The sequence below is a fragment of the Siniperca chuatsi genome, linkage group LG13, assembly GCF_020085105.1.
Source record: "Siniperca chuatsi isolate FFG_IHB_CAS linkage group LG13, ASM2008510v1, whole genome shotgun sequence".
Classification (NCBI taxonomy): Eukaryota; Metazoa; Chordata; class Actinopteri; order Centrarchiformes; family Sinipercidae; genus Siniperca; species Siniperca chuatsi.
Window position 1 is genome coordinate 27178990 of NC_058054.1, and position 26466 is coordinate 27205455.

The 26466-nt window shown below is 39.4% G+C and overlaps 1 protein-coding gene and 1 long non-coding RNA gene across 3 annotated transcripts in view; one reads left to right on the forward strand and one right to left on the reverse strand.

Moving 5' to 3' along the window:
• The window catches only part of LOC122886426 (xenotropic and polytropic retrovirus receptor 1 homolog), a 58804-nt gene extending 54501 nt beyond the window's left edge, over window positions 1-4303 (reverse strand). The window contains exon 1 of the mRNA XM_044218620.1: window positions 3732-4303. Coding sequence (XP_044074555.1) covers window positions 3732-3800 — 69 coding nt within the window. The 5' untranslated portion in view covers window positions 3801-4303. The remainder of the gene's footprint in view (window positions 1-3731) is intronic.
• Window positions 4304-18203: 13900 nt separating this feature from the next.
• LOC122886644 lies at window positions 18204-25486 on the forward strand. Of its 2 annotated transcripts, XR_006380405.1 has the most exons (4): window positions 18204-18726; window positions 18812-18889; window positions 19542-19583; window positions 23208-25486. It is a non-coding gene; the product is annotated as an uncharacterized LOC122886644 (long non-coding RNA). The 2 variants fall into 2 exon arrangements; XR_006380404.1 differs by lacking the exon at window positions 19542-19583.
• Window positions 25487-26466: the final 980 nt, after the last annotated feature.

Consider the following 26466-nt stretch of genomic DNA (forward strand, 5'->3'; position numbering starts at 1 on the left):
GGACAAATCAAGCAATTTGATGACATCACCTTGGGCTCTGAGAAATTGTGGTGGGCAGTGGGGACCCACCATATTTTTCCCCTGAAAGTGCTACCTTATGAACAACAAATTCATGTTGAAATGATAGAGTTAGAGTATTGTCTTTCTAGAGTTGTGTGTTTTTGCGCACACGTAAGGAATTGTTAATATGTCATATGTCTTAAAGGGAGTTTGGTGTAATATTTTCCCGAGAGCACGCAGGGAACTTAAATTTAATTCAAACTGCTATTACTTCATGTAGCCTATATTTTTAATGTTCTGTCACCACTTCAGAAACACTAGGTAACTGCTAAAGTATCATAAGATTGTCTGACATTGACTGTGGCTAGTTGGTTTGATTAATGGTTTACAGTCTAATGTGTGTTTATTATTATAATAATAATAATAATAATAATAATAATAAACTTTATTTATAGAGCACTTATCAAAACACAGTACAATGTGCTTCAGAGAGAGAGAAATGAAATACCACAGTGAATGATAAAATACGTAAAAACCAATAAAATAAAACAGACAACTCAGGTAAGATTAGGATATGCTTTCCGATAAAAATGCGTTTTGAGAAGAGACTTGAAAGAAGACACTGACTCAGACAAACAAATTTCTTCAGGCAAGTTGTTCCAGAGCCTCGGGGCCCTGCAAAAGCTCTGTCTCCCTTAGTTTTCATCCTGGACTCAGGAACAGACAGAAGACCCTTGCCCGAAGATCTCAAACTATGTGAAGGTTCACGAGGGATTACAAGGTCTAAAATATAGTCTGGAGCCAGGCCATGAAGAGCCTTAAAAGTAATCAATAAGATCTTAAAATCAATCCTAAAACAAACAGGGAGCCAATGTAAAGAGGCTGAAACAGTTGTGATGCGATTGTACCTCTTGGTCCTGGTTAACAGCCTAGCAGCTGAGTTCTATACAGTCTGCAGTCGTGTTAAAGTTTTTTGATTAAGACAAGTGAACAGACTGTTACAATAATCAAGGCGTGAGGAGACAAAAACATGTACAACAGTTTCTGCATTACTAAAATTTAAAATAGATCGGATTCTTGCAATATTTCTGAGGTGAAAACATGACTGGACAAGCTTAGTGATATGTTGCTCAAAACATAAATTTCTATCAAACAGGACACCAAGATTTCTTGCAACAGGCTTGATATGTTGTGACAGGTAGCCAGTAGATGGCAGTATTTGTTTAGTGATATGTTGGCATCCAATAACAAGGATTTCTGTTTTATTTGAGTTGAGCTGAAGACAATTTATCGACATTCAGTTTTATAGTCAGACAGGCAGGCTCAGTGTACTAAGGTCAGTGGGCTTGACAGGGAGGTAAAACTGTGTTTCATCCACATAACAATTGAATCAAATATCATGTCTGCGGATGACTTCACCCAAGGGAAGCATTTATAAGGAGAACAGTAATGGTCCTAGAACTGAACCTTGAGGCACACCATACTTGATATGGGAAAAGGATGACATGAAGTTATTAATGCTGACACAGAATCTCCTATTGGACAAATATGATGAGAACCAGTCCAGTGCAGTGCCAGATATGCCCACCCAGTGCCTCAGTCTATCTAAAAGAATGCCATGATCAATTGTGTCAAAGGCAGCACTTAAGTCCAGCAGCACAAGAATTGAGCACATGCCTGCGTCTGCATTCATTAAAAGGTCATTAGTGACTTTGAGAAGGGTTGTCTCAGTGCTGTGGTGCTGACGAAAACCAGATAGGAACTTTTCAGGTATTACTTTCCACAGCATCAAGAAGCTGCTTAGAAACAATTTTTTCGAGAACCTTGGAAATAAAAGGCACGATAGTTATCCAGGAGGGTTTTTTTTAGGACTGGTTGGACACAAGCAGTTTGATTACTGACGGTGGCTGATCAGGCTAATTATCAGCTAATTGTACTCAGTTTCTAACAGCAGTATGCAGTAAATGGTTGCACTTTGTGTGCGTGTTTTTAAAACTACTTTCCTAATTAAACATGATGTGCTTGAGGTGTTATGACTCCTGATGAAACTTGAAAGCTCAGCATTCTCATTGCCCTTTAGCTTCCCCTTTTAACATTTATTCACCCAGAAAAAGCTAATATTTATCTGTATAATATGACCTCTCTCTGTCAGCTGCTGTGTGTCTGCAGTGTATTTACAGATTTGGGATTTTATTTGTTTAATTTTCAGATACATTATCAACATACATGAATAACCATACTTATAACCATATAACATCAAACATAGGTTTAATACTACACAATTTGTCAAAAAAACACAAACTCAAATAAACACCTGCGGGTCCCGGGGACTCACTACATTGAAAACCTATCAACATCACTGTCTGTGTTTTCTGCAAACCAGTGTCTGTACTTGACCAAAGATAGTTTATAAAGTAAAAGAAACACTACTTCGAGGCGGATTGGAGATACTCTAAAATGGACACAGAAGTGCCTCCGTCTACATACACGGATATGTTAACACGTTTGTTGACGTGTATGGTCAGAGAATACAGTCTGCGCAGTCATGAATTTTGGACTGCACAGGGTCAGTCAGATTTAATCAGATTCAGATTTAATAAGAGGATTTGATAGTTGATTCAGATTGGATAAAATGCTATCAAACCCCAAACTTAGGTTCAACTTTATTCATGCATACTGACATACAGTTAACACCTGTCCTGCAGAACTGGTGCTGGTGATATTTGTGTGAGAGTGAACAACATTAGCCCTCTGTGCCAACTGACTGTCTAACAGAGTGTACTTTTCACATTACCAGAATAACTGTGGACCCAATTACAAATTGATTACTGGTAATAAAATGTGTCCAGCACACAGTCCACTGGTGTTATAGCTTTGAATGGTACTAACAAGATTGATATAATGTTAGCTTTAATAAGACATATAAGAACAGCCATTCTCTCAGGATCAGCACCATGTTTCTGCTTTAGAAAAATATACTGCAATCCCAATATACAACCTTGACAAGTTATGTTTGGAAAAGAAATGGAAAATATACCGGCACAAATGCAAAGGCTTTCTTAAAACTTTTTTATAATTTGTTTACACTGTTAGTCCTGTGTACTAATTAAGGCACCATAAAGATCAGAGTTGAATTGTAAGTTTTGATAGCATTAATGGATCAAAGGTTCCAGATTAAGCAATCAGCACCTCGCTGTCCATCCTGATGTTAATACACCATCAGCATGACTGCTGAGCTGGGTCAGCATTTGGGGACAGAGGGGTTAACAGGCGTTAAGATAAACTAACGTTAGCTCAATAAATGATGACTCAGCCAAATTGCCTTTTGTCTCCTAAACACATTCCAAGCAGCTTGGAGGACAGAAACACTCAGCTCTGCTGGCCGGTGTACATAGCAGCTCAATACAGCTTGATGTGACCGAGGTGGTAACCTGCAGTGCAACTGAACAAACCTAGCCTGCTTGTCGTGTTTGTGGGCTGCTGTTGCTTGATTTGCGAGCATAACAATTGAAGCAGTTCCTCTCTTCCTGTTGTATAACGACTGGGGAGTGAAAGACAAGGAAGCCATCTCAAACTAACGCTATATTCAAATGATACTGAACAGAAATAACTGATATGAAACTGGACAGACATCTAACGTTAGCCATACCGTCAGTGGCTGTCCAGTTAGCCAGACGGCTAACGTTAGCGAGTGGCTAGCAGAGTGCAGGTTTAATATGAAGCTAACTTACCTCATACTGGATGTACTGTTTTCTCCACTCCGGGGTGATGTGAGCTGAGAGATGCTCTGTGAATTTCATTTCGACAGTTTGGTGGTTTTCCCTCCCCTGCTTTTATTGTAACCACGACCGCCGGGTCAGTTGAGCAGCGGGAGGTGTTGCCGTGCTGGTTCACAAACGTTTACACAGAAATTCTCATCCGAAGATGACGATCGGGCTGCTCGGTCAAAGACAGAGATGCCCTTTTTGTCTTCACGTTAACCTAGCTCGCTACCGGCACACATTTCTGTCATTTGAGACACATTCGACGAAGTGCTGGTGAAGGCACATCTTAGCTAAAAGAAAATGCTTTAATTTGGTTTTATCTGTAGCGCCAATGTCGCAAAATAGCGGTTAGTTTCTGATAAACAGGCTCACAGTGCTGGGGCTAGCTATCTTCCCCCACTCCTCTCTCCCCGTTGTTGAGCCTCTACCTCACTCCACCTCTTGTCTCCCGCTGCCTTCGGGTGCAGTTGGAAATATTAAAACAACCCAATCTTGAGCGCAAATGAACATATTGGTGGGTGTAACAAGGTGCGGCATTCTTCAGCAAACGTCATTCAACCAGGACGGTTAAACTGGTCGTTTTTTAACTTAATGGTGGGGCAGTGCGCTGGCTGTCATGGAAAGGGGAGGGATAAACAGTGATACAGTCATAGCTTATGCTCAGCACAGGAGCTACTGTCATTTGAAGTCATGTTTTACTCAGACATTACTGTGCTTCTTGTTGTTCAACAGATAGTGTTTTCCTGATTCACTCTGCTTTGCTGGATTTTGCTTGTGCTTTGACAAACATCATTTTGTCCTTGATGTTGTTGAACTTATCCTTAGTCAAAAAAGCACCGCAGCTGTTTCGCAGAAAAAGCCTTCCACTAGTATCTCTATCCTTCTTGTCTTTCATTAAATTTCGCTAGATTTCCTGAGATGTTTTACTGCTACTCAGTTTGAGAAAATGCACATTTGAATTTTAACAATAATAACAATAATTGATTCTTGCTCTGTATAGCGGGCCTCGGCATTTATAATATACTGCTCAGTCCTGTGTCTCTGAGACTGTTTTTAACGTTATTTCCTCTGATTATAGTTTGCATTTCAGTGAACAAACCTTTACTATATATATCAGTGACACATGAATGCCACATGTGTGACGTCGCCAGCCACCTTTGGGAGAAGATGACGTAGATGTAGATTGTCATTTTAGTGTGTGTGTGTGTGTGTGTGTGTGTGTGTGTGTGTGTGGAGGGGGGGATTCAGATGGAAAGTTTACATCACACAGCTATCCTCTGTGTGTTTATGGCTGACTTAGTGAGTATATAGTCACAAAATCCAAAAATAAACATACATGGAAAAATTTAGCAAAATGACATACCTAACTACAGTAAGTGCAGTAACCATATGATCTTTTATGATTCATATATATATATATATTTTGGGGGGGTATGGAAATATAACACCAAGAAAGAATGAAAATATCCTTTAGGAAATTACTGTGATAGCATCAGTTGCATAGGTTCAAAGCCTTATAAAAGAAAAAGTAAAAAATAAACCTGAACACTATAAAGAAAATTGCTAGAGATATGAAAAATTCACCATGGGTAACCAGACACTACCAATCAACAAGTTTTATAACATATATTGACCTCAATTTTGTCCTGAGCTTTAACCCTTTGACTTGTTGTCCATAATTTAATTTAAAGATTAATTTTAAGATTGAGTCCCTAACCATACAAAACTCTTACTATAACTGTTTGTGTTTGTTCCTGATATCACTGGCATATTACTAACCAACACTGTGCCTATCTTACAAAACTGCAGCAAGATGTGCAGGTCTTCCCATTTCAATGCTAGGCGTCTGTCGCTGAAGGAGAGCCTTAATACATTTTGTTAAAGCGCGTTTAATAAAGTTGTGATTGGTTTGTCTTCTGGCTACATACTAACCATATGACATATAACCAGTTCTATTAGCAACACATCCATATCATACTACCATTCTCATTCTCATGGATACTTGTCTTCAACAACCCCCTGTGAATATATGTACTCTCATGCCTTTATTAAATTTTCTGTAGTAGTCAAATTTAAAGATGTTCTAATCTAAAATATACTGGAAGTAATAATAATATAATAAAACTTTATTTATAGAGCACTTGTCAAAACAAAGTACAAAGTGCTTCACAACAAGAAAAATAAAATAACACAGTGAATGACGAAATATAAAGAAATAAAACACATGAAATACAGAAAAGCAATAAAATAAACAGTAAAATAAACAGCCAGTTCAGGTAAAATCAGGATCTGCTTTCAGATAAAAATGTGTTTTGAGATGAGACTTAAACGAAGACACTGACTCAGACAACCTCATTTCTTCGGGCAAGTTGTTCCAGAGCCTCGGGGCCCTGATAGCAAAAGCTCCGTCCCCCTTAGTTTTCATCCTGGACTCAGGAACAGACAGGAGACCCTTGCCCGAAGATCTCAAACTACGTGAAGGTTCATAAGGGATTACAAGGTCTAAAATATAATCTGGGGCCAGGCCACGAAGAGCCTTAAAAGTAATCAACAAGATCTTAAAATCAATCCTAAAACCAACAGGGAGCCAGTGTAAAGAGGCTGAAACAGGTGTGATGTGGTCACTAGTTTGGGACCATGTCAGTCGTCTCTGTCTCTTTTTTTAAATTTCACTGACATTCCATCAGTGTCAGTGTTTTTTCTGTCAAACCTGTACTGTCATAAAATGTCTTTAGTCACACAATAAACTGAGATAAACACAGTGTTGTCAACAAGGACTACCAAACTGTCATCATAAAACAGATCCATGATGTCTTTACACGGGAAATAAATAGATAAATAATAAGAATAATGATATCAAAGACTCATCAGGGTGAACTTGTGCGGAGCACTTCAACTTGTTAATGGAACATCTAAAGTTTTTCAAGGTTGCAAATTTTTTTCCCAGGCAAAAACATTAAATGATTTAACCCTCTGGGCACCATTTCTGTTGTAGCTTGTTTTGACCATTTAAGTCTTATCATGAAATATTAGTTGCAAATTCAGAATTATCTTAGGGGAGGTTGTTGATAATCAGATTAACAGTACCCTCTAGTGTTCAAACAAGACATTGCATCCCAACAGGTCTTTTTTTTGTTATAGTTTCTTTATTTCAAATGAATGATTGATTAACTCATTTTCTTGTCTTTTAACCACTCTTATATTCTTACCGCTGTTATATTTACTTCATCATTTATATTGAAGGCAATATTATATATATATTAGGTAGAAATAATAAGGGTATTAGCAGAAGTACAACTAGTATCAGTAGTGTTAGTACTGCAGCCCCAACTCTAGCAACTCTTTACACATCAGAGCCATGGCTTTTAATTTTTGGAAGACGTTTGTTAGTCACAGAAATGTTTTCACAGTTTTATATAACTTTATAACCATTGTAACCATTGTGAAAGGTACAGTATATTCAATTCAAAGAGGAAATGTGAACTGTTACGCCATTATCAATAATGATTTGACTTCTATACAGACCCTATTCCCCGCGAAATCAGGAAAAATGATTTACAGCACACACCATGCAGACCATAAGAGCCTGTTTAAATTTTCCCAGGCAAAGTTTCACAGTGAGTAATGTTAGTACATTAGCCAGTTAAAAGGAAGCAGGAGGAGATTTTTCTTCAGATAATTTTATTTTTGACTTTATATTTTGTGTTTATGGCTGACACTGGTGCTGGATCAGCAAAGAGAAGAAGAAAAGAATTGACCGAAGAACAAAAAGAAAAGCTAAAAGGGGCCGAGATAGAGCACAGGCGAAAACACGAGTCAACCTTGGTCGGTCATACAACAGCTGGAGAGAATTGCAGAATTTGAAAGGATTCAAAACTGATCACAGGATAATTGTCTAGTCACCACGTCTGACTCCATATGAAAAAGGGTATATTTGCATCTAGTATGGGTGATGTCCTAAAATTACCTCTTTCCCATTTCCCAAATTCATCATTTAACACAATCTCTTCTATGATTAGAGTCATGCTATGTGGGTCGTTGTGCCATGCATCAGTCCAGTGAGGATACAAACATAGTAGGTCTTTCATTAAGTAAGAATTTGCCTTGATACTGCAGTGTCTGTGTCCTTGCACATTTGCTCATCTATGTGTGTAATGAAGATTGCATCTTTCCCTGTGGGCCCATTCTGGGATAATGGGTCTTCTTGCTCTGGGTCTTTGGCTGACAATATGACATTCTGTCCTGCTATGGCGCCTACCATTCGTTTGATCATTGGCTGGATCATGGGGATTACACAGCACGTAGTTAGCATCAATACCACCAACACAACTGCCACAATGGTTCAATTCAATTCAATTCAATTTTATTTATATAGCGCCAATTCATAACAGAAGTTATCTCATTGCGCTTTTCCTATAGAGCAGGTCTAGACCGTACTCTTTATAATATTAATTACAGAGACCCAACAAATCCCACCATGAGCAAACATTTGGTGACACTGGCAAGGAAAAACTTCCTTTAAGAGGGCAGAAACCTCGGGCAGAACCAGACTCAATGGTGGGCGGCCATTCGCCGCCGCCGTGAGTTCCTACTTTGATCAATATTGTTCTCCATGACTGCGACATCAACCAATCCCACCACGACATCACTTTTGTAGCTCCTTGAATGATTTTCACGTGTTCGTCTCTTAGGTTTCTTAGGCTTTCTATGGCTTTGGTTATATTGCCATCCTCATCTGTGTGCATTGGAATGACTGTACAACACTTAGGTCTAATGTGCATGCAAACGCTTCAGCTAATAGTTGGTCTAAAACAAATTTATTCTGCATTGTCATGATGGAGGTGGCACGTAACTGCGCCTTGATGCCATCTGAGGCTGACAGTATGCTATTCATGAATTTTTGCTGATTGTACTATAGGAAATTGATCCAATGAGAATTCTTGCGTGTCTGGGTCCATGGAAGAATGGAGACATAATCTATGTCAGTTATCGTCATAATGTGGTATTCTTCTGGTACTCTCACTGGCCAGCCAGTGGCCATAACCCAAATATCAGGGTCATCTATCACTGCTCTTTTAGACCTGGTTGATTGGTGATCAAGTCTGATAACTGCCAAATTCCCTGTCAACATGACTGGTGTACAAATTCCTGTCCACCTTGGTTTCAATGTAGCTTGAAGTAGCAAATCTTCTCCACAGCACGAAAACACATCTACTATTGGGAATGAGCCATTACTGTAATCTGATACTGCAAAACCCTCGCAAATTACGGTATATAGGTCTGGGGAGTTACAGGCTCATTGTACATCTGTCGGTTAGACACATACGCTCTATTTGACTACCTCCGCACACTGTTTCCGTCGATTGCTGCTATCAATGCACCTGTTAGGGGGTCGACCATCATTACTGCAGTGCAGGGCTGACTGGTTCTCATGCCTTACAATGCACAATGGAAACAATTTGTCCTTGGGTACAACAACTGAGGGGCACGAAGGGGCTCTTGTCATCTGTTATCTTAGGAGCACTTTTGCAATTCTGGTAGGCCAAGCACTTTTGCCATGGCCCACAGTACACAAGAAATGTAGCACTTTCCCCCCACTTCTGACATCCTGTTTGCACATATCTGGTGTGAATGGCAATGGTCTCACTTGAGGTGTTCTCCAGTATTGTAACATGTTATGCATGTTTCTTTAATCGTTTGTTTGGCAGAGAACTCCATCCACTCATAAAACAGATTATTTATCCCTCAAACTATTTGTAGCTTGCTTAGTGACATCAATATACTCAAGTGGGCTTGCTCTGAGTTGAAGTGACATCTCATTTAACTCTTTCACCCACTAAGTTAGCCTGTCGTTGTGCTCTCTCTTCTGTCCCCACTGGCCACATGCCAATTATATTCTGTGCCCTCTGTAATACCATGATTCTTTCTGACTCCACATTTACATAGTGGTCTTTTAGGCATCTAATCGCTATTACAACATGTCCTCTTTTATTTTAAGTATAGTTATGCAGCCGTGGCTAGTCGGTCTGTCATACGTCAGGGTTAAAGTCTGTCCTAGGGGTAGCTGCTCTCGTGAGGCCATCACTGCTCCTGCAGCTAAAGCAAAGTTTTCTGTCTGTCTGTTTGTTCTGTTCTGCCCTCGGATAGTCAAGCCAGTTAGTGCACTCATGGTCTTCAGACTATTGGACCACACTGCTCTTGGTCTTGCTACAGCGTGCACTGTTGAGTTTCTGGTGCTGTTTCTAGAGCTAGAGAGTCTATCTCTGTCTGGTCGGTGGTTGCTGGCCTGTGAGTGGCGTTGTGTACCTTGTTAGCTGTAGCCCTGTACTCAATTTCCTGGTGTATTGGGACAACTATGATAAGGCTAATCAGGAACAAGACAGTCATAGTTCCTCTCAGGCCACACCCACCTGAAGGGGATGCCATGGGCGTACTGTCCCCTCCATCTTCCTCGTTTTCCCTTGCCTCTGCTGGTGGGCTATGCCTGACTCTGCTAGGCCCTTTGCCTGGGTCTGCCTGTACACTGTCTCTACGTAAAGAGTCACTGATTTCACCTAGAGCTCGTCCTGACTCCTCAGCTCTGCAGCAGTGAATCAAGTGAAACCAAACATTTTTACCTTCAACCTTGAGAGCTGTTGGTGTTGCTAGGACCACCTTGTATGGTCCAGTCCTTCTGGATTCATCCCATGTTCTCTTGAAGGTTTTGACGTACATCCAGTCTCCGGGCTGTACTTTCTGGAGATCCTCAGGGAGCTCACTCATCCTTCCCTCTGTGGCTCCTTTTACCTGTTGAAAAATGGCTTTGTGTATAACAGTTAAGTGTCGCCCATAGTTCTGCTTCAAGCTGCTCAAGGACCATTGTATGGATCTCCTAAGTATGGTACTGGCATGGGTTGCCCCATGAGTATTTCATGTGGCGTTAGACACGTGCTGCGGTTAGTTTACATTCTCATGCTCATAAGTGTCAAAGGTAGAGTGTCTACCCATTTCATTCTACTGCCTTCCTGAACCTCTGCACAGATCTTTGCTACCATTCGCTCTCTCTACCATTCCCTGTGATTCCGGATGATACACACAACAGTTACAGTGGACCTGGGTCCTCTGGTAATACAGGTACCATTACTGCTGAACCCACTGCTGCCTTTCTAGCCAATTCGTCTGCAAAGTTGTTGTCTTGTGCTACTTGTCTGTTAGATTTTTGATGTGCTGGGCATTTAATAATTGCCAGTGCTTCAGGTAAATACATGGCCACCAACAATTATGAAATTGCTGCCCCATGCATGATGGGAGTTCAATCTGCTCTCTGGAAACTGCGTTGTTTCCATATGTTACCATATGTTACCATAAATGTGGCAGACACCGTAAGCGTACGCTGAATCAGTGTAGATGTTGACACGCCTGCCTGCATACTGCTTTGATTTCTGTCAACTATGAACTTGAAATTGGGAGAATGTCTGATTGTCGGTGTGCTGTGCAATGCCGTATCCTGCATGATTTCCTTTTTTGTCTCTAAAACATGAGCCGTCAACAAACAATGTCAAATATGCGTCAATGGGCTCATTATACATGTCTGGTCTTGCTTTTAAGAACGTATATTTGTGTCGCACAGTCATGTGGTACGCAGTCAGAAGGCAGAACCATTTTGGTGGGTGGATTAATGGTGTTACATTGTTGAATACTAAGTTCTGGTGCTGCCAGAATAACCTCATACCTAACATATGTTGCAATTTTTTACTCTGCCTGAACTCACAGACATCATGTTTCTTATGAGAGCCCTCTGGACAAAATCCCAACTAGGTTTTTATTGGAAGATATGTATTGTATTGCGCCCCATTTGCTAATTATTTTTAACAGCTTGCTGTCTACTGGCTGCGTCCCAGATTTCTTTAAAACTTCTTGTGTCCAGCCAGTCCTAGGCCAAACCTGGGCGTGATCCCACCCTCCTGGACAACTATCGTCCAATCTCCAAACTGCCTTTTATTTAGAAGATTCTCGAAAAACTTGTATCTAAGCAGCTTCTTGATGCTGTGGAAAACAATATTACCTTTGAAAAGTTCCAATTTGGTTTTCGTCAGCACCACAGCACTGAGACAGCCCTTCTCAAAGTCACTAATGACCTTTTAATGAATGCAGACGCAGGCATCTGCTCAATTCTTGTGCTGCTGGACTTGAGTGCTGCCTTTGACACAATTGATCATGGTATTCTTTTAGATAGACTGAGGCACTGGGTGGGCATATCTGGCACTGCACTAGACTGGTTATCATCATATTTGTCCAATAGGAAATTCTGTGTCAGCATTAATAACTACATGTCATCCTTACTTGATTCCCATATCAAGTATGGTGTGCCTCAAGGTTCAGTTCTGGGTCCAATACTGTTCTCCTTATACATGCTTCCCTTGGGTGATGTCATCCACAGACATGGTATTTCTTTTCATTCTTATGTGGATGACACACAGCTGTACCTCCCTGTCAAGCCCACTGACCATAGTACGCTGAGTTCTCTGCGATAGCAATTTATGTTTTGTGCAACGTATCACTAAGCTTGTCCAATCATGTTTTTATCACCTCAGAAACATTGCAAAAATCCGATCTATTTTAAATTTTAGTGATGCAGAAACTGCCTTGATTATTGTAACAGTCTGTTCACTTGTCTTAATCAAAAAACCTTGAAACGACTACAGACTGTACAGAACTCAGCTGCTAGGCTTTAAACCAGATCCAAATTGGTTCTCAACCCATAGCTTCCATTGTTCCCAGTGGGATTTCAACATAGAGTCCGCTGGTGTGATCGTGGTCAACCTCTCCATCCCCCTCTCTGGGTTTGGCCTCTCCTTGTTGTTGGTCATCCACGTACTTGCTGAGGTCTGTAGTTACCTCCTGGTTGATTTACGTGCACATGGATGGGTGGAATTTGATGGGCTTGTGGCTGCTGCATTGACTGTTGTGATGGTTGTTGCGGTGGTTGAGCAGCAGGTGGACCCTGTGGTAGTGTCCCTGTTGTTGGGACTGGTTCAGGCACCTGTGTTTGAGGCTGGGATGTAACCACCGGAGCCTGCACCTTGTATTTCTGGTCTTTATTCTTTTTTGTTAGCCCTCGAAGCTACAACTGGTTGAGTTTGTTTAGCGTCTGTTTGGTCTTTTCTTCTTCCTCCATTTTGTCTTTACGGTACTGCTCTACATGGTGGGTGATGTGCTCTGAAAAGATGGGCCAGTCCAGCTTCATTAGGCCCACTACACCATCCAGACGCTTTTGTACTAGGAGTGGCATGCTCTTTTTGACCATTACCTTGAACAGGCTTGTGGTTATGCTGTTGGAATTAGATGCACTGCTTGTTTCATCCTTCCACCTGCGCTGGAAGGTGTGCAGGAATTTGGTAGGACATTGGTGAGCTCCTAGTAAATTTTCTCTGTCTCTCTGTCTGTCATACATATCTTTTTGTTGTCTGTCAAGCATTGCTCTTGGTTCACTGTAAAGGGAGGCAGGGTTTAAGTCTATTAGGTCGTCTGTAACTCCTCCCTTATGTACACTAAGGGGCGCCCTTTCTCCTTCTACCCTTATTTTCAGCGTTCCTTTGAACGGCTGAAACTCTATCTCTCTTGTCAGAACTATGTCTTCTTGCTCATCTTCCTCCTCTACCACTGCAAATTGTCCTGTTCTAAAAGGTGTTTTTGTCACCAGGGTAGGGTGGCAGATTAACCGGCCATGGTCGGGTCTGATCTAGGTCCCTTTAAACCGTCTCTTTTTTATCTTCTCGCTCCCTGTTCTCATCATCCACTATTTCCCTCAGTTTCTTTATTGACTTCCGGTATATGTCTCCCTCTTCTCTGGACCAGCTTTCTGATAATATTTTCCCACTTGCCTGTTTCCCACCTAACTTTTCTAGGGCTTATGGTGAGGCACAATCTTGGCTTTAGCAGTAGACTATTCACCCACCTCTTTATCTGATTCAACACATTAGATTCATTCGCCATTCATACACACAATTGCTAGCATATTTATACTTAACTTCAACACATAAGGCCTGTCACACATTCGCTCAACACACAAAATGCATCACTCACTTGCAGATTTTAATAAAAAGGCTCTGCTTACCTTTGTTTTGTTTTTGGCTAAACCTAGCTGGGTCCCGGGAGCAACTGAATGGGCTCCAATGTGCACTTTCCTTATATTATCCCTTTACTCTGCCCTTGCTCCTCCTGTTGTGGGCCTTCAGTTAGGCCCACCTCTCTTATGCTTCATCTGTCCACTTTTGAAACCATTATTTCTTGTCTCCATAACAGTTGTTTTTAAAAAAAACAGCTGCAGATAGCTGCGATTTCCTTTAGATGGCATCCTATGCACATTCATTCTCATTTGATTCTTTCAGCTGTAGCTACTTCACAAAATAGCTATTTCATTATTACATTGTGTGGTTTTAAACACAAAGCACATTTCTTGCAGTCAGAAAGTGAACTTATTCATGTACTACGATTATAGCAAAAGGGGAAGCCATCTTGCCATTGTGTGCATCCATGCGCATCGGTAACTCAGGCAACTGCCCTGGTTGGGAAGGGCCGAGTGCCTTCTGCACAATGGATACATCAATCAAAGGTAAGCAGGAGTAGCACAGGCCGACAGATGGCTTCACCCTATACACAACATAATTTTTTGCTACACTTAATTGCTTAGTTGTTCCAACAACAAAATATTTCAACAGTATTTTCCTTCCACAGTTATAACGTAACATTTTATGTTGGCCTTTCTACCGAGCTATATCTTGCTGTTGGCTTATTATTATGAAGACATAACATTACTAGGGAAGGTTCATAACTTTAGCTTTCTCAACAAAATAACTATTACCGAGCAACCGAATCTGCTAGTAACCAAAGTTCACTTTGTTTCACCATCATCATATTAGTTATTAATCTTACATGGCCACAGTAGGTGACTTACTGACTGTGTGGTGTCCACTCACGTTTTCAAAAGTTGAGGCAATGACATCACATGCTACTTAAAGCAACTTAAAACGCTTAAAACAGTCAAAATGATGGTGATAAAATTCTGAAAAAAAAATCACACATAATTCTGCTGGTTTTGGGTGTATTGTCAAATACTTTGGTGAAGTTTGATTAAACATTTGGCGAAATAGAAAATGTGCATACAGTGCTAATTACAGTAAAACACAGAATGTCACTGCAAACTCACTGTTTAACTGTTCTGAACAAAAGTCTTATACTTCAACAGTTTTACAACAAACTGTGACTTTCTTGACATGAAAATGATTTTTTAAATTGACAAACGTGTAATTCATGGCACAATTCAAACGGGATCATATAATTATTTGTCTCTCGACATTGACTACCGTACGTATTTTTTTCTGAAATAAGGTCTCATGGTGGTCCACTGGAAGGGGAGGGACTTCGCCTCTCTATAATACATCCGAGGAGCGGCTGAGTAGAAGCCATGCTGCGTCCGGACTGAGACGCATTTGAAGAAATCTGATTGGAACCACATTTCAAACCCCCTCCAAATATGGCTTGGATCTGATTTGCAAAAATTGCATTTCATGTGTTTTTTTGCTGTCCATACTTTCTAAAATCAATCTGGATCTGGATGTGCTAAAAAACGGATTTGGACTGGCAGTCTGAATAAGGCCTACCAGAAGAAGGACTGTGTTTTACAGTTTCAATCACCTGATCCTGAGCACTTGTGTGCACATCTGCATTTTTGTCACCTTCGACTCTACTGAGTGCTGTCCTTAGCAGGGTTTGAACTCGCAACTTTTGAAAATGTTGATGCAGCTTGCTCAAAATCTGTAGGAGGAGATCTGGATAAAATTCTAAATGGTGGAAAATATATCCAGGTGCAAATGGGCATGGCTAATATGGATAGATTCTTCTGGACCCACAAAATCCAGGAAAAAAATAATTTTGTTTCTGAGAGTTACAGTTCAAAAGTCACAGGCCAAAACGTAAAGTTTGTTGATATAGCGCCACCATCTGGCCTTTGTCTGAGTAGTGGATGAGATTTCCAACCTATCTGCTGAGTTTGGGAAGTGTAGCTGTTATGGTTTCTGAGATCCAGATACTTTTAGGGGAGAAGAAGAAGAAAAATAATCAGATACAATAGGGTTCCAGCAGGTTTGCTGCTGCCAAAATCAACACAAATTGAAAGTTCTTTGTAGTTGCCTTAACTGAACAAAACCGGATCAACCTGTATTATGTTAGGACCATTTTTTCTGCAAGGACCATTTATATTATTTTCAGGTCCCCTATTATTCATGATTTTTGATTTTAAACATCTTCTGAGCAAAATGTCTCTCTTTTTGTCTCTCTTTTATCACACACACACACACATATGCTTGTACAAACACACTGTAAAACAATGTCCTTCGTTCGTGGTGTTGACTAGATGGGGTGTACAATAGCTGAAGTTACTGCCCAGACGTGCCTTTGTGCTTCGTCAGCCTACAAATTAAACACAATTTAATGTGTAAAGTTACAAGTTAGTTGTCTAACTGAACATGTTGCAGCAGTTCTGCAGTATTCTCTGGCTTCTTCTCAGCCTGTTTAATTGTTGCACCTCTCTGCTACCTGCACCGCTGTGCAGCATGCCTGAGGTTGACCACTGTTACCTAGCAACCACAACCATGTACCATTTATTTTGAGTGAAGTTTCAAGCTCATTTGCATTATTTGCACAACTTAATTTCATTTGAATATAACAGCAACTGACACCTAGACTCTTCTTTAACAATTATTTGATACTTTGTTGTAACTTCAAATGATTTGTATAAGTACATATGAAAACCTATAGATACAAAAAAAGAATGTGAAGTTTTCTACAGCTCTAAATTTACCAACAACTGTAAATATCTGAATATCACCTTTTAATTTAATGTCTTCATTAACTTCTTTAATCATATATATTAGAAGAGAATTTGAATTTCCTATTCCTGATGCTCTTGGTTAATGATTCTTGACTAATTTTATGTCAAAAACTATATGCTTAACTATATGCTACAAAGGTTACATATTGTATTAATGTGTCTTTGTTAATGTAGTGTAAGTGATTGTAGACTTTGTGTCTGTAAACAGACTCTGACCACTGACAAGGTCCCTGTGTAGGGAACTGCAATCACACTGTGCTGGCTACAGTTGCCTCACCATTTTGTTATATAGCCTAAAATGTAATTCAAAATGTTTTCTGCCTGATTCTGGAGGATTAATATGGCAGACATGCAATTTGAAATACATTTGAGCATGTAACTGGATCAATAGAGAGAAAAACAATGTCAAATTACATAATCTGTGTGTTTGTTTTAGTGTGTTTGTAAGTGTGAGTGTGTGGATGGAGCTGAGTGGGTGTGTGTATGCATTATACTGTATATGTGCATAAAAGACAACTCTTAACAGAACCTGAATATTTATGAAATACTGAGCATGGCTGACACAACATACTGCCTGTGGAAACATCCAGAGAGCCAGCAGGACTAAATGTAGAGCAATCATTACTGAGGATTAACAGCCAGCCAGATTAGGCTGGCTTACCTTTTATAACAAGACTGTTAAGATGTAAACAAGCTGGTGTCTGCAGTGTGAAACAGACAGTAATTCCCCGGCAATACCAGAAATACTTTCAAACAGAGGCAACCATATTAGGAGCAAAAACCTGCTGCATTAGCATTTCTTCTGCATGTGACAGTACCTACTGTTCCTTGTTTGTCTCTGCCTAAAGTGTTTCAAACGTAATGAGCTGCTACAAGTTGTAAAAATTTCAATTTCCCTCATGTAAAGTACACTGAAAAAATGGGAGATGGGGGATTGTTCAATTTACAAATATTCAGTTAGTGTGTACTACACAATTCATTTATATTTCCTTTCCTTCCTTCAAACATATTTCAATCTTGTAGAATTGTTTTAATCTTGAGGGATGGAATTCTACTAATCTCAATTATGTTTAGATAAATTGAAGAAATGTTTTGTTCAAAAATGAAACCTCCGCCTCCTGGGAAAGAGGCTCAACAACAGCCAAGGACCACACACTGCGCCATTTTCTCTCTTTTGTCGCGGACCTCCTTTTTACACAATGAAGATAATTAAAACTTAAAACTTATCAAATCAGTCAAATTTAGAGATGGTCTGTTAATATGCATTATTTTTTACTAAGCTGTTATAGTTTATCTTCCAGTAAGCAACTTGAGCTAATTAATGTTAATGCAAATGTCAGCTACCTTCACTAACCACGCTAACATTAGCCCTCAAATAACTTTTAAAACCTTACCTGTGCCATGGTTTGAAGGTTTATGTATAGTATTTCCTGTTTTATTTTGAAATGCTCTTTTCCCCTTATGTGTCTGGTAGTTTTGATTATTTGCTCCACCCTGATTAGTTTCACCTTGTCTTCTTGTCTCCCTTCACCTGAGTGCATTTAGTCTGTGTGCTATGCTTGCTTATTGATTAGATTGTCTTCGTCCCTGTGTCAAGTGTTGTCGCTCTTTTCCCAGTGGTCTCTTGTGTCTTTTGGGGTTTTCTTCCTGGTTTATTTGGACCTTGCATGGATTGTGGACTGCATAACCCCTGTTGAAATTGTTTACCTGTGGACTGCTTTTCCTGGTTTGGACATTGCTTGCACAATCCATATAAGCCCTTGTGTTTTTTTCTTTTTTTCTTTTGTCATTAAATCACTGAACTACACTAGCCCTGCCTGTGCATCTGTATTTGGGTCCAACCCTGCATTCCTGGTTCTCCGGCTTGACAAACCACAACAACCTGTTAACATTAATGTTTCGTGAAATGTCTGTAAGATGTGCTGTTGGAGTTTATGGAATGGTCTTACACTATATATTCTCTCCAGAGGGACATGGGTTAATTTTGTTTCTCCTGTGTGATAAGTTTTTACAAGTAACGTTAGAGACAAACAGCTCAGTCAATCACAATCAACTGGAGCTGTGTTAAGACAAATGAGTGTTTCATTTCAGGTGACAGTAGAGGAGAGCAGCAGTTCAAATTATGTTTTCCAATGTTAACATGATTTTTAAAATTTTTATTATTATTTTTTAATAGCTATCTGGTGTTCCTCCAGCCAAGGGCATTGATTGACTTCTGCTATGCTTTGACTGATGTTCCAAAGTCTTCATTATAGTGAGTATTTACATACAGTACATATTTAAATGATTTTATTTTAGTTTTTTAACTGCGTTTTTACGGTGGTTGAAGAATCATTTAGATGGGCTATCCCATGGTAGGATATCTCCCAATTTTTTGAGAACTTCACCAAGCAGTTGGGAAAACTGATTCAAAAATAATATTTTAATTTAGTTGTATAGATTACTTACTTGGTGTTCATTCAGCCATAGCCAGTGTGGTGAGTGGTCTTCAACTGGCTTTAGTAAGTTTATTACTTTAACATGCCTGTTTAAATAATTGAATTAACACTTGTATGGGGTGTCTGAGATTTACATAGGTGGGAAATAGCCTGAAGAAGCTGGAGGGTTTAGATAACTGAAATAAGACAGGATACTGCAGCAGCAAAACAAATAATTAAGAGGGGTTAGTAATATTTAAAACAGCACAATCATCTAATAAATAAATATTAGAAAATAAAGTATTGAAGTAATAATGACAATAGACAATCAGTTGTGAAATTATTCAGCTGCTGTACCAGTCAATACCTATGAATTTTACTTTAGCTCACTAACTTTCATAGTAGCTTAACTGGTGTTAACGTTTTTAATTTTACATGCCATACTAAATTGCTGCTGTGTGGTATTAAATCTGTTATTCTTGTTTTCAGATAAATGCAGAATTTGTATTACAACCATCCCCTGCAGTCCAGGTACACAACCTGACAGCTGCTGAAGATATTAAAATTATTACTGGTCTGTTGCTGTACATATTGCTGCTAACATGAGGGAGAAACAAGGATTCCAACCAAAGAAACTGTTCTGCTGCTCTGTCTTGACCAGGATGACGATGTTGACTTAGAATGAGAGGCATGGGACTCAGTACAACGTGGTGAGTGTAATTTATTAAGGTTCAATATTAAGATTTTATGTTTGATATCTTGTTAAGCATTAAAAACGTCACCAGCTATGGAAACCACATAACAAACTAGTTGAGCAGTCAGACTGTTGCCAGAACTGACCCATTTTAATTAAATTCAACTTGTTTCAATTCAATTTTATTTGTATAGCGCCAATTCATAACAGAAGTTATCTCATTGCACTTTTCCTATAGAGCAGGTCTAGACCGTATTCTTTATAATATTATTTACAGAGATCCAACAAATCGCACCATGAGCAAGCAATTTGCAACAGTGGCAAGAAAAAACTTCCTTTAAAAGGGCAGAAACCAAACTCAATGGTGGGCGGCCATCCGCCGTTGCCGTGTTAGGTTTTGAGAGAGAGGGTGGGGGGTGGGAGAGAGGAGGCACAAGAAGAGAGAGAAATGAGAAGGCATAGAACTACGGGAGAGAGATGTCGAGTTAGTAACATGCAGTAATGGGATAAAAATGCATACAGATGGAGAGAAGGAGAGAGGAAAGAGGTGCATCATGGGAAGTCTCCCGGCAGTCTAGGCCTATAGCAGCATAACTAAGGGATGGTTCAGGGCTCACCTGAGCCAGCCCTAACTATAAGCTTTATCAAAGAAGAACGTCTTAAGCCTACTCTTAAATGTGGAGATGGTATCTGCCTCCCGAACCCAAACTGGGACCTGATTCCACAGGAGAGGAGCTTGACAACTGAAGGCTCTGGCTCCCATTCTACTTTTGGAGACTCTTGGAACCCTGCAACCTGGGAGCACAGTTTTCTAGTCGGGTAATAAGGTATTATGAGATCTTTAAGATACAATGGTGCCAGACCATTAAAAGCTTTGTAGGTGAGGAGAAGGATTTTAAATTCTATTCTGGATTTTACAGGGAGCCAGTTCAGAGAAGCTAATATTGGAGAAATATGATCTCTCTTCCTAGTTCTTGTCAGTACACGTGCGGCAGCATTCTGGATCAGCTGGAGAGTCGTAACGGACTTCGGGCAGCCTGATAATAAGGAATTGCAATAGTCTAACCTAGTATGTAACAAATGCATGCACTAGTTTTTCGGCATCATTTTGAGGCAGGATGTGTCTGATTTTTGCAACATTGTTTAGGTGAAAGAAGGCAGTCCTTGAAGTTTGTTTCATGTGGCAGTTAAAGGATAAATCCTGATCAAAGATAACTCAGAGGTTCCTTACAGTGGTGCTGGAGGCCAGGGCAATTTCATCTAGAGTAACTATATCTTTAGATAATGTGTTTCGGGCCAAGTACAATGACTTCAGTTTTGTCTGAGTTTAACATTAGAAAATTGCAGGTCATCCAGGTCTTTATGTCCTTAAGGCATGCTTGAAGTTGAGCTAACTGGTTAGCTTCATCTGGCTTGATCGATAGATTTGAATTGGGTATCATCTGCATAACAATGAAAGTTTATGGAAAGATCTAACAAGACAAGTACAGAGACAAGTTAATTTTCTGATGCAATTAAAAGGTAATTTGTAATTTTCACCAGTGCTGTCTCTGTGCTATGATGCACTCTAAATCCTGACTGAAAATCCTCAAATAAACTATTGTTATTTAGAAAGTCACACAACTGATTGGCGACTACTTTCTCAAGGATCTTAGAGAGAAAGGGAAGGTTAGATATTGGTCTATAGTTGGCTAAACCCCTGGATCAAGAGTGGGCTTTTTAAGAAGCGGTTAAATTACAGCTACTTTAAAGGACTGTGGTACATAGCCTGTTAATAAAGACAGATTGATCATATCCGGTAAAGAAGTGCTAACTAAGAGTAAAACGTCTTTAAGCAGCCTAGTTGGAATGGGGTCTAAGAGACAGGTTGATGGCTTAGATGATCGTCGAAGTTAGTTGAAGAAGGTCGATAGGAGCAAAGCAGTCAAAATATATATCAGGTTTTACAGCTGTTTCTAAGGTTCCTGTGTTTGAAGATAAGTTGGTACCGGTTGAAGGCAGGACTTGATGAACTATTTCTCTAATAGTTAAAATTTTATCATTGAAGAAACTCATGAAGTTGTTACTATTGGGGCTATAGGAATACATGCTTCAATAGAGCTATGACTCTGTCAGCCTGGCTACAGTGCTGAAAAGAAGCCTGGGGTTGTTTTATTTTCCTCTATTAATTTTCCTCTTCCAGGTTGTTAGAACGCCATTTCCTTTCAAGTTTTCGTGATGTTTGCTTTAATTTGCAGGTTTGCGGGTTATACCATGGAGCTAACCTTCTTTGTTTTATTATCTTCTTTTTTAGAGGAGCGATAGAATCGAGTGTCGTTCACAGTGAGCCTGCAGCACTATCAACTAGATGGTCAATTTGGAAGGTGCTGCGATTTGCATAGGAGTCGTGTTATATTGAATTAAATGCAGATGGGATCGCTTCCTTGAATATATCCAGAGCAATATCAGATAGACATCTAGAGTAAGAGTGTTTGCCTAATGGCGTGTAGTCCAGTAATAGGAGTTCAAAAGTTATTAAATAATGGTCCGATAAAGAAGGATTCTGTGGAAAGACTACTAAATGTTCAATTTCAATGCATATAACAGAACAAGTGTACAAGAAACCTTTAATTTCAAACCATTCATCTTTTATAGGACTTTTGACATGACTAGCCACATGTAAATAGTATATTTACATGGTAAGTAGGTAAACTTGATTTGAAACATCAGGGATTAAATGCGTTAAAAGATAGTTATCCATGTTAGCACAACATTCAAATGCCATGTTTAGGTTGAAAGAGTTGTTGGTGTGTAATCATTCCTCCTGTCCATGCTGGCTGTGAAGAGATCTCTTCCTAACATGACTACAATCTAAAGATATGGGAGACAAAATCCAAAGTCCTTGTTCTGTGCAAAAATACTTTCTAAAGTTGAGCCCAATATAATATTTTATTAAAGCCTCAGTAGTCTGTTAGTCTGACAAAATAGCTGATATCTTAATCCTGACAGTCATCTGTAGGTTTGTCCCAACAACAAACCTGCAAGTGACCGCCAGGATGTATCCATTCACCACAGTTCAGCAAGGAAACAAAGATGTGGTACTAAAACTAACTTTGGAAGGTATTCAAATGATTTTCTAACTCAGAGTGTTGAAGCCTCATATTAGCTTCATCTGAACGTCAGAACGAGGTCTGGGTTTTGTCCTCCATGTCTTACAGTGTAGTCCTGTTATGAAGGGATCACTTCAGACTGTATGGACAGGAGGAATTACACACACTAACAACTTTCAACCTGGCATATGAATGTGTTTCATGTGATATTTAGGGAAGACTGTACTTAAGGTGGCTCCCTTCAGACCTGTCCCCTCATTTGGAAGTGCACAATGACTATCTGACTTTATTGTTGAATGCAGACATTTTTGTATAACTTGTAGTCCATATGTATTGTTTGTTCTCATCTTGTTTTTGTTTGTTTTTTGACAGCGCATTCTACAGGTCACAGATCATGAAGCTCTCATCCAGGGATCCATTGAGGAGGCCACAGTGGGAGTGCAGAGTATCAAAGACCAAGATACCAGCATGTAAACCAGTGCACATCGGGACTGTCTTCAAGAGCAAGATGGTGTTGCAGAGAACTGCATTTGCGGCTGCCATTTTGCTTGAGCCTAAACTATCCTACTGAACTGAAGTCCACCTTTAAAGCACTCCAGGTTGTCATACAGCTGGAAAGCAACCCTCCAGGATCAGTATCAAAGACTATCAGTATGCTGTTACCAATGTGTAATGGCGTGACCGACAGGATGCAGTTTTCCGTGTTCACCATCTTGGGTAATGGACATTATTGCTCCCTCCATTGCACTGATTGTGGACTGTTAATCATTCTAAAAGCATTTACTTAATCTCACATGGACTTGGACTGTGTGTATGATGCCTCCCTGCTTTTTAAGTAAGTCTTTGTGTTTTTTATGTTTTTTTTAAAGACATGTTTCTCTTATCTTCTACTTGTGGATGTTTAATTTTTCTCTCCTGATATTGTGCTTGTTCCTTTTGATAAAACTGCAGTGTTTTTAATAAATACTCCTACAAAGACATTTAAAAGTCCAGTGACACGATTAAATGATGTGAAGTAAGTCAGAACTTGTATTTGCACCACATTACTGTGTCATTAACTATTGATCTTGATTGAAAAATATTAGTATTTATCATAAGGCAGATGTTAAGTACCAACAATACATCTAAGTGGTACAATGTTCTTTGACCAAATACAAACATTTTTGTGCAAGAAATGTATTTGTTTATTGCCATATTTGCACCTAAACATGGAACGATGTCAACATTTGGATAGTTGACTAACAAATAACTTAGATTTACAGACATAATAGGGACATAATGAAATTGCTTTAAAGTTACATAATACCTTTTGAATAATCTTAGCATTAAGAAATCAAGTTTGCGTTGCAGTTGACAATCAGGTACACTGGACATGATGAAATTACTTTAACATTACACAATCAGTTGGTATTACAGTTACTGACAATGTTGAATCAACATGATTGAGTCTAATGTGAATGGCATATCTTGGCATGACAAGCAATAATTAATTGAGAAAAGGAGGAAAACTGTCAGTTGGCCACATTCTGATCATGCAGGACCGATGTACACATTAATATCAAGTAAGGGCGGGCAGCGAGGCACCACCACACACTTCTAGTGGGTCATAAGTGATGATTGATACAAATAATACAAATACAAATATTTGTATTTGTATTATTTGTATGAGTTTATATATTCTTTTTAGGAAAATCCTACTTATCCTAACACCCAACCAATGTTTGCATTTGGTACTCAGATACCACAACTGTGATTATTTATTCATCAAACTCAGTGGATCAAGATCCTCTATCACTCAACTTGATGTCATTCTTGTTTAGTTGTTGTTCTTCCACATCTGCTACATGAGCATTCCAGCACAATTAGCTCTAATTCTTATATGTAGATAACCTTATATTGATAAAACACCACTGACTACTTTAAAATCACTTTATGTATCTGAAAAAAGAGTGAATACTGTATATAACTAAAGTCAAGAAAAAATAGCTGTGCAAATTTGAGAATTACACTAAGAATTGGATTCACTTTATTCATCAACTCAAGTAAATTTTAAAAAACAACTGCAGACATTTATGTGCAATGAATAGCAACTCCAATACTGTGCAAAGTAACAAAACAAAACATGAAATGTAAAATAGATTTAATATCTTTACAAGATGACAACAACAAATGTCAGTAGTACGAATAGTCATTTCATCTGTAAACGCAAAGGTAAATTGCTATTTACAGCTATCACAATACACAGCCACACAGGCGTTACTGGAGCTATGCTGGGAATCACGTGAAGTCACCTGACTCCATGTACCAATAAGAATGATAAAGATGCAATTTAGTCCCAAGATGTCAATCATGCCCAGTCTGTACACGCCCACACAATCCTGAGGCACGATCTAATCAGCCAAAATAAGTGAAATCACCTGTGTGGGTGAGATTTACAAAGTAAAATTCATGACAAAAATGCATCGTCAAAACTGAGAAGTATTCAACCCTCTAATATGCAAGCTTCTTTTGAGATTCTGTTTGCTGGCGTTCAAGATGCATTTTGATGCTAGACACAACCAACAAGTTAAGAAAACATGATTGAGTTACTTTAAAAAAATTTTTTGGCCACTTAGGGGCAGCAGAAACAAGTTGTGAACACAACATTGACATTTCACCTTTTAAGTTGATTATGTTAGCAAACAGTTGAATTTTTACACATCCAGCAGTTACAGAGAAACAATATCGTTCATTTGGAGTTGTGTTTCTGGCCACCTGATTAATATAGGTCCAATATTCACTCTCTTTTAGCTCTGTTTTTGGTCTCTACCAACTCCTGAGGGAACTATCAGGCTCTTTAGCTGCTAAATGCTCCACTACGTTCAGCTGCTAGTCTATAACTGAGTCTGTCTGCTGTTTGGTGCTGAGCAGGTAGTGTACAACTGGGTTTTTAGAGCTTTTTCACTGAAAACAGCTGCCTGCTGTGGCCGAAAACGATGCTATGAGATGGGAGAGAGAGAACCAAAACAGTAAACTTGTGGGCCGGACAGCTAAACACTGAGCTGAAACTCACTATAAAGCTTCTTAAAGCCGAGGGGAGCTGCAGATTCAGGTGACAGGTTCATCACTACGAGTGACCCCTTTCACATTGTCATATTGTTTTCACATTGTCATTTGATACATTGTTATTGTAAAAAAATTAGTTATAGCTACTTAAGGTTCCAGCTTAAGGGTTATGTTCTAACTACAGTGAAATAAATGACCTCCGGCCAGGCGCCAGTTTTTTATCAGTTTGATAAAGAGAGGATTCTTGAGACAGCTGGACATAATGATAGAGACAGAAGACTCCAAAGACAAAAATACTGTCACTTTTTCCCCAGGACCTGGGGAATGTCCCCTGTCGAAGCAGAGTTGGGATTTCTGGCACAACTTCACCTACTTCCAAGGTGCATGCAGAAGGGACCTTGCCCCTTGTTGGACACAGTGACACCCACTGCTGAACACCCACTTCAGCAAGAATCGCAGTTCCACAGAAATTCAGAGGGATGTTAATGCTGACAGACTTAGATCCACCCCTGGATCCAGTTTGTAAAGGGTCTCTGAAATCCTCTGAGAAAAATTCACCACCTTGATACAACTTTTTGACAATTTT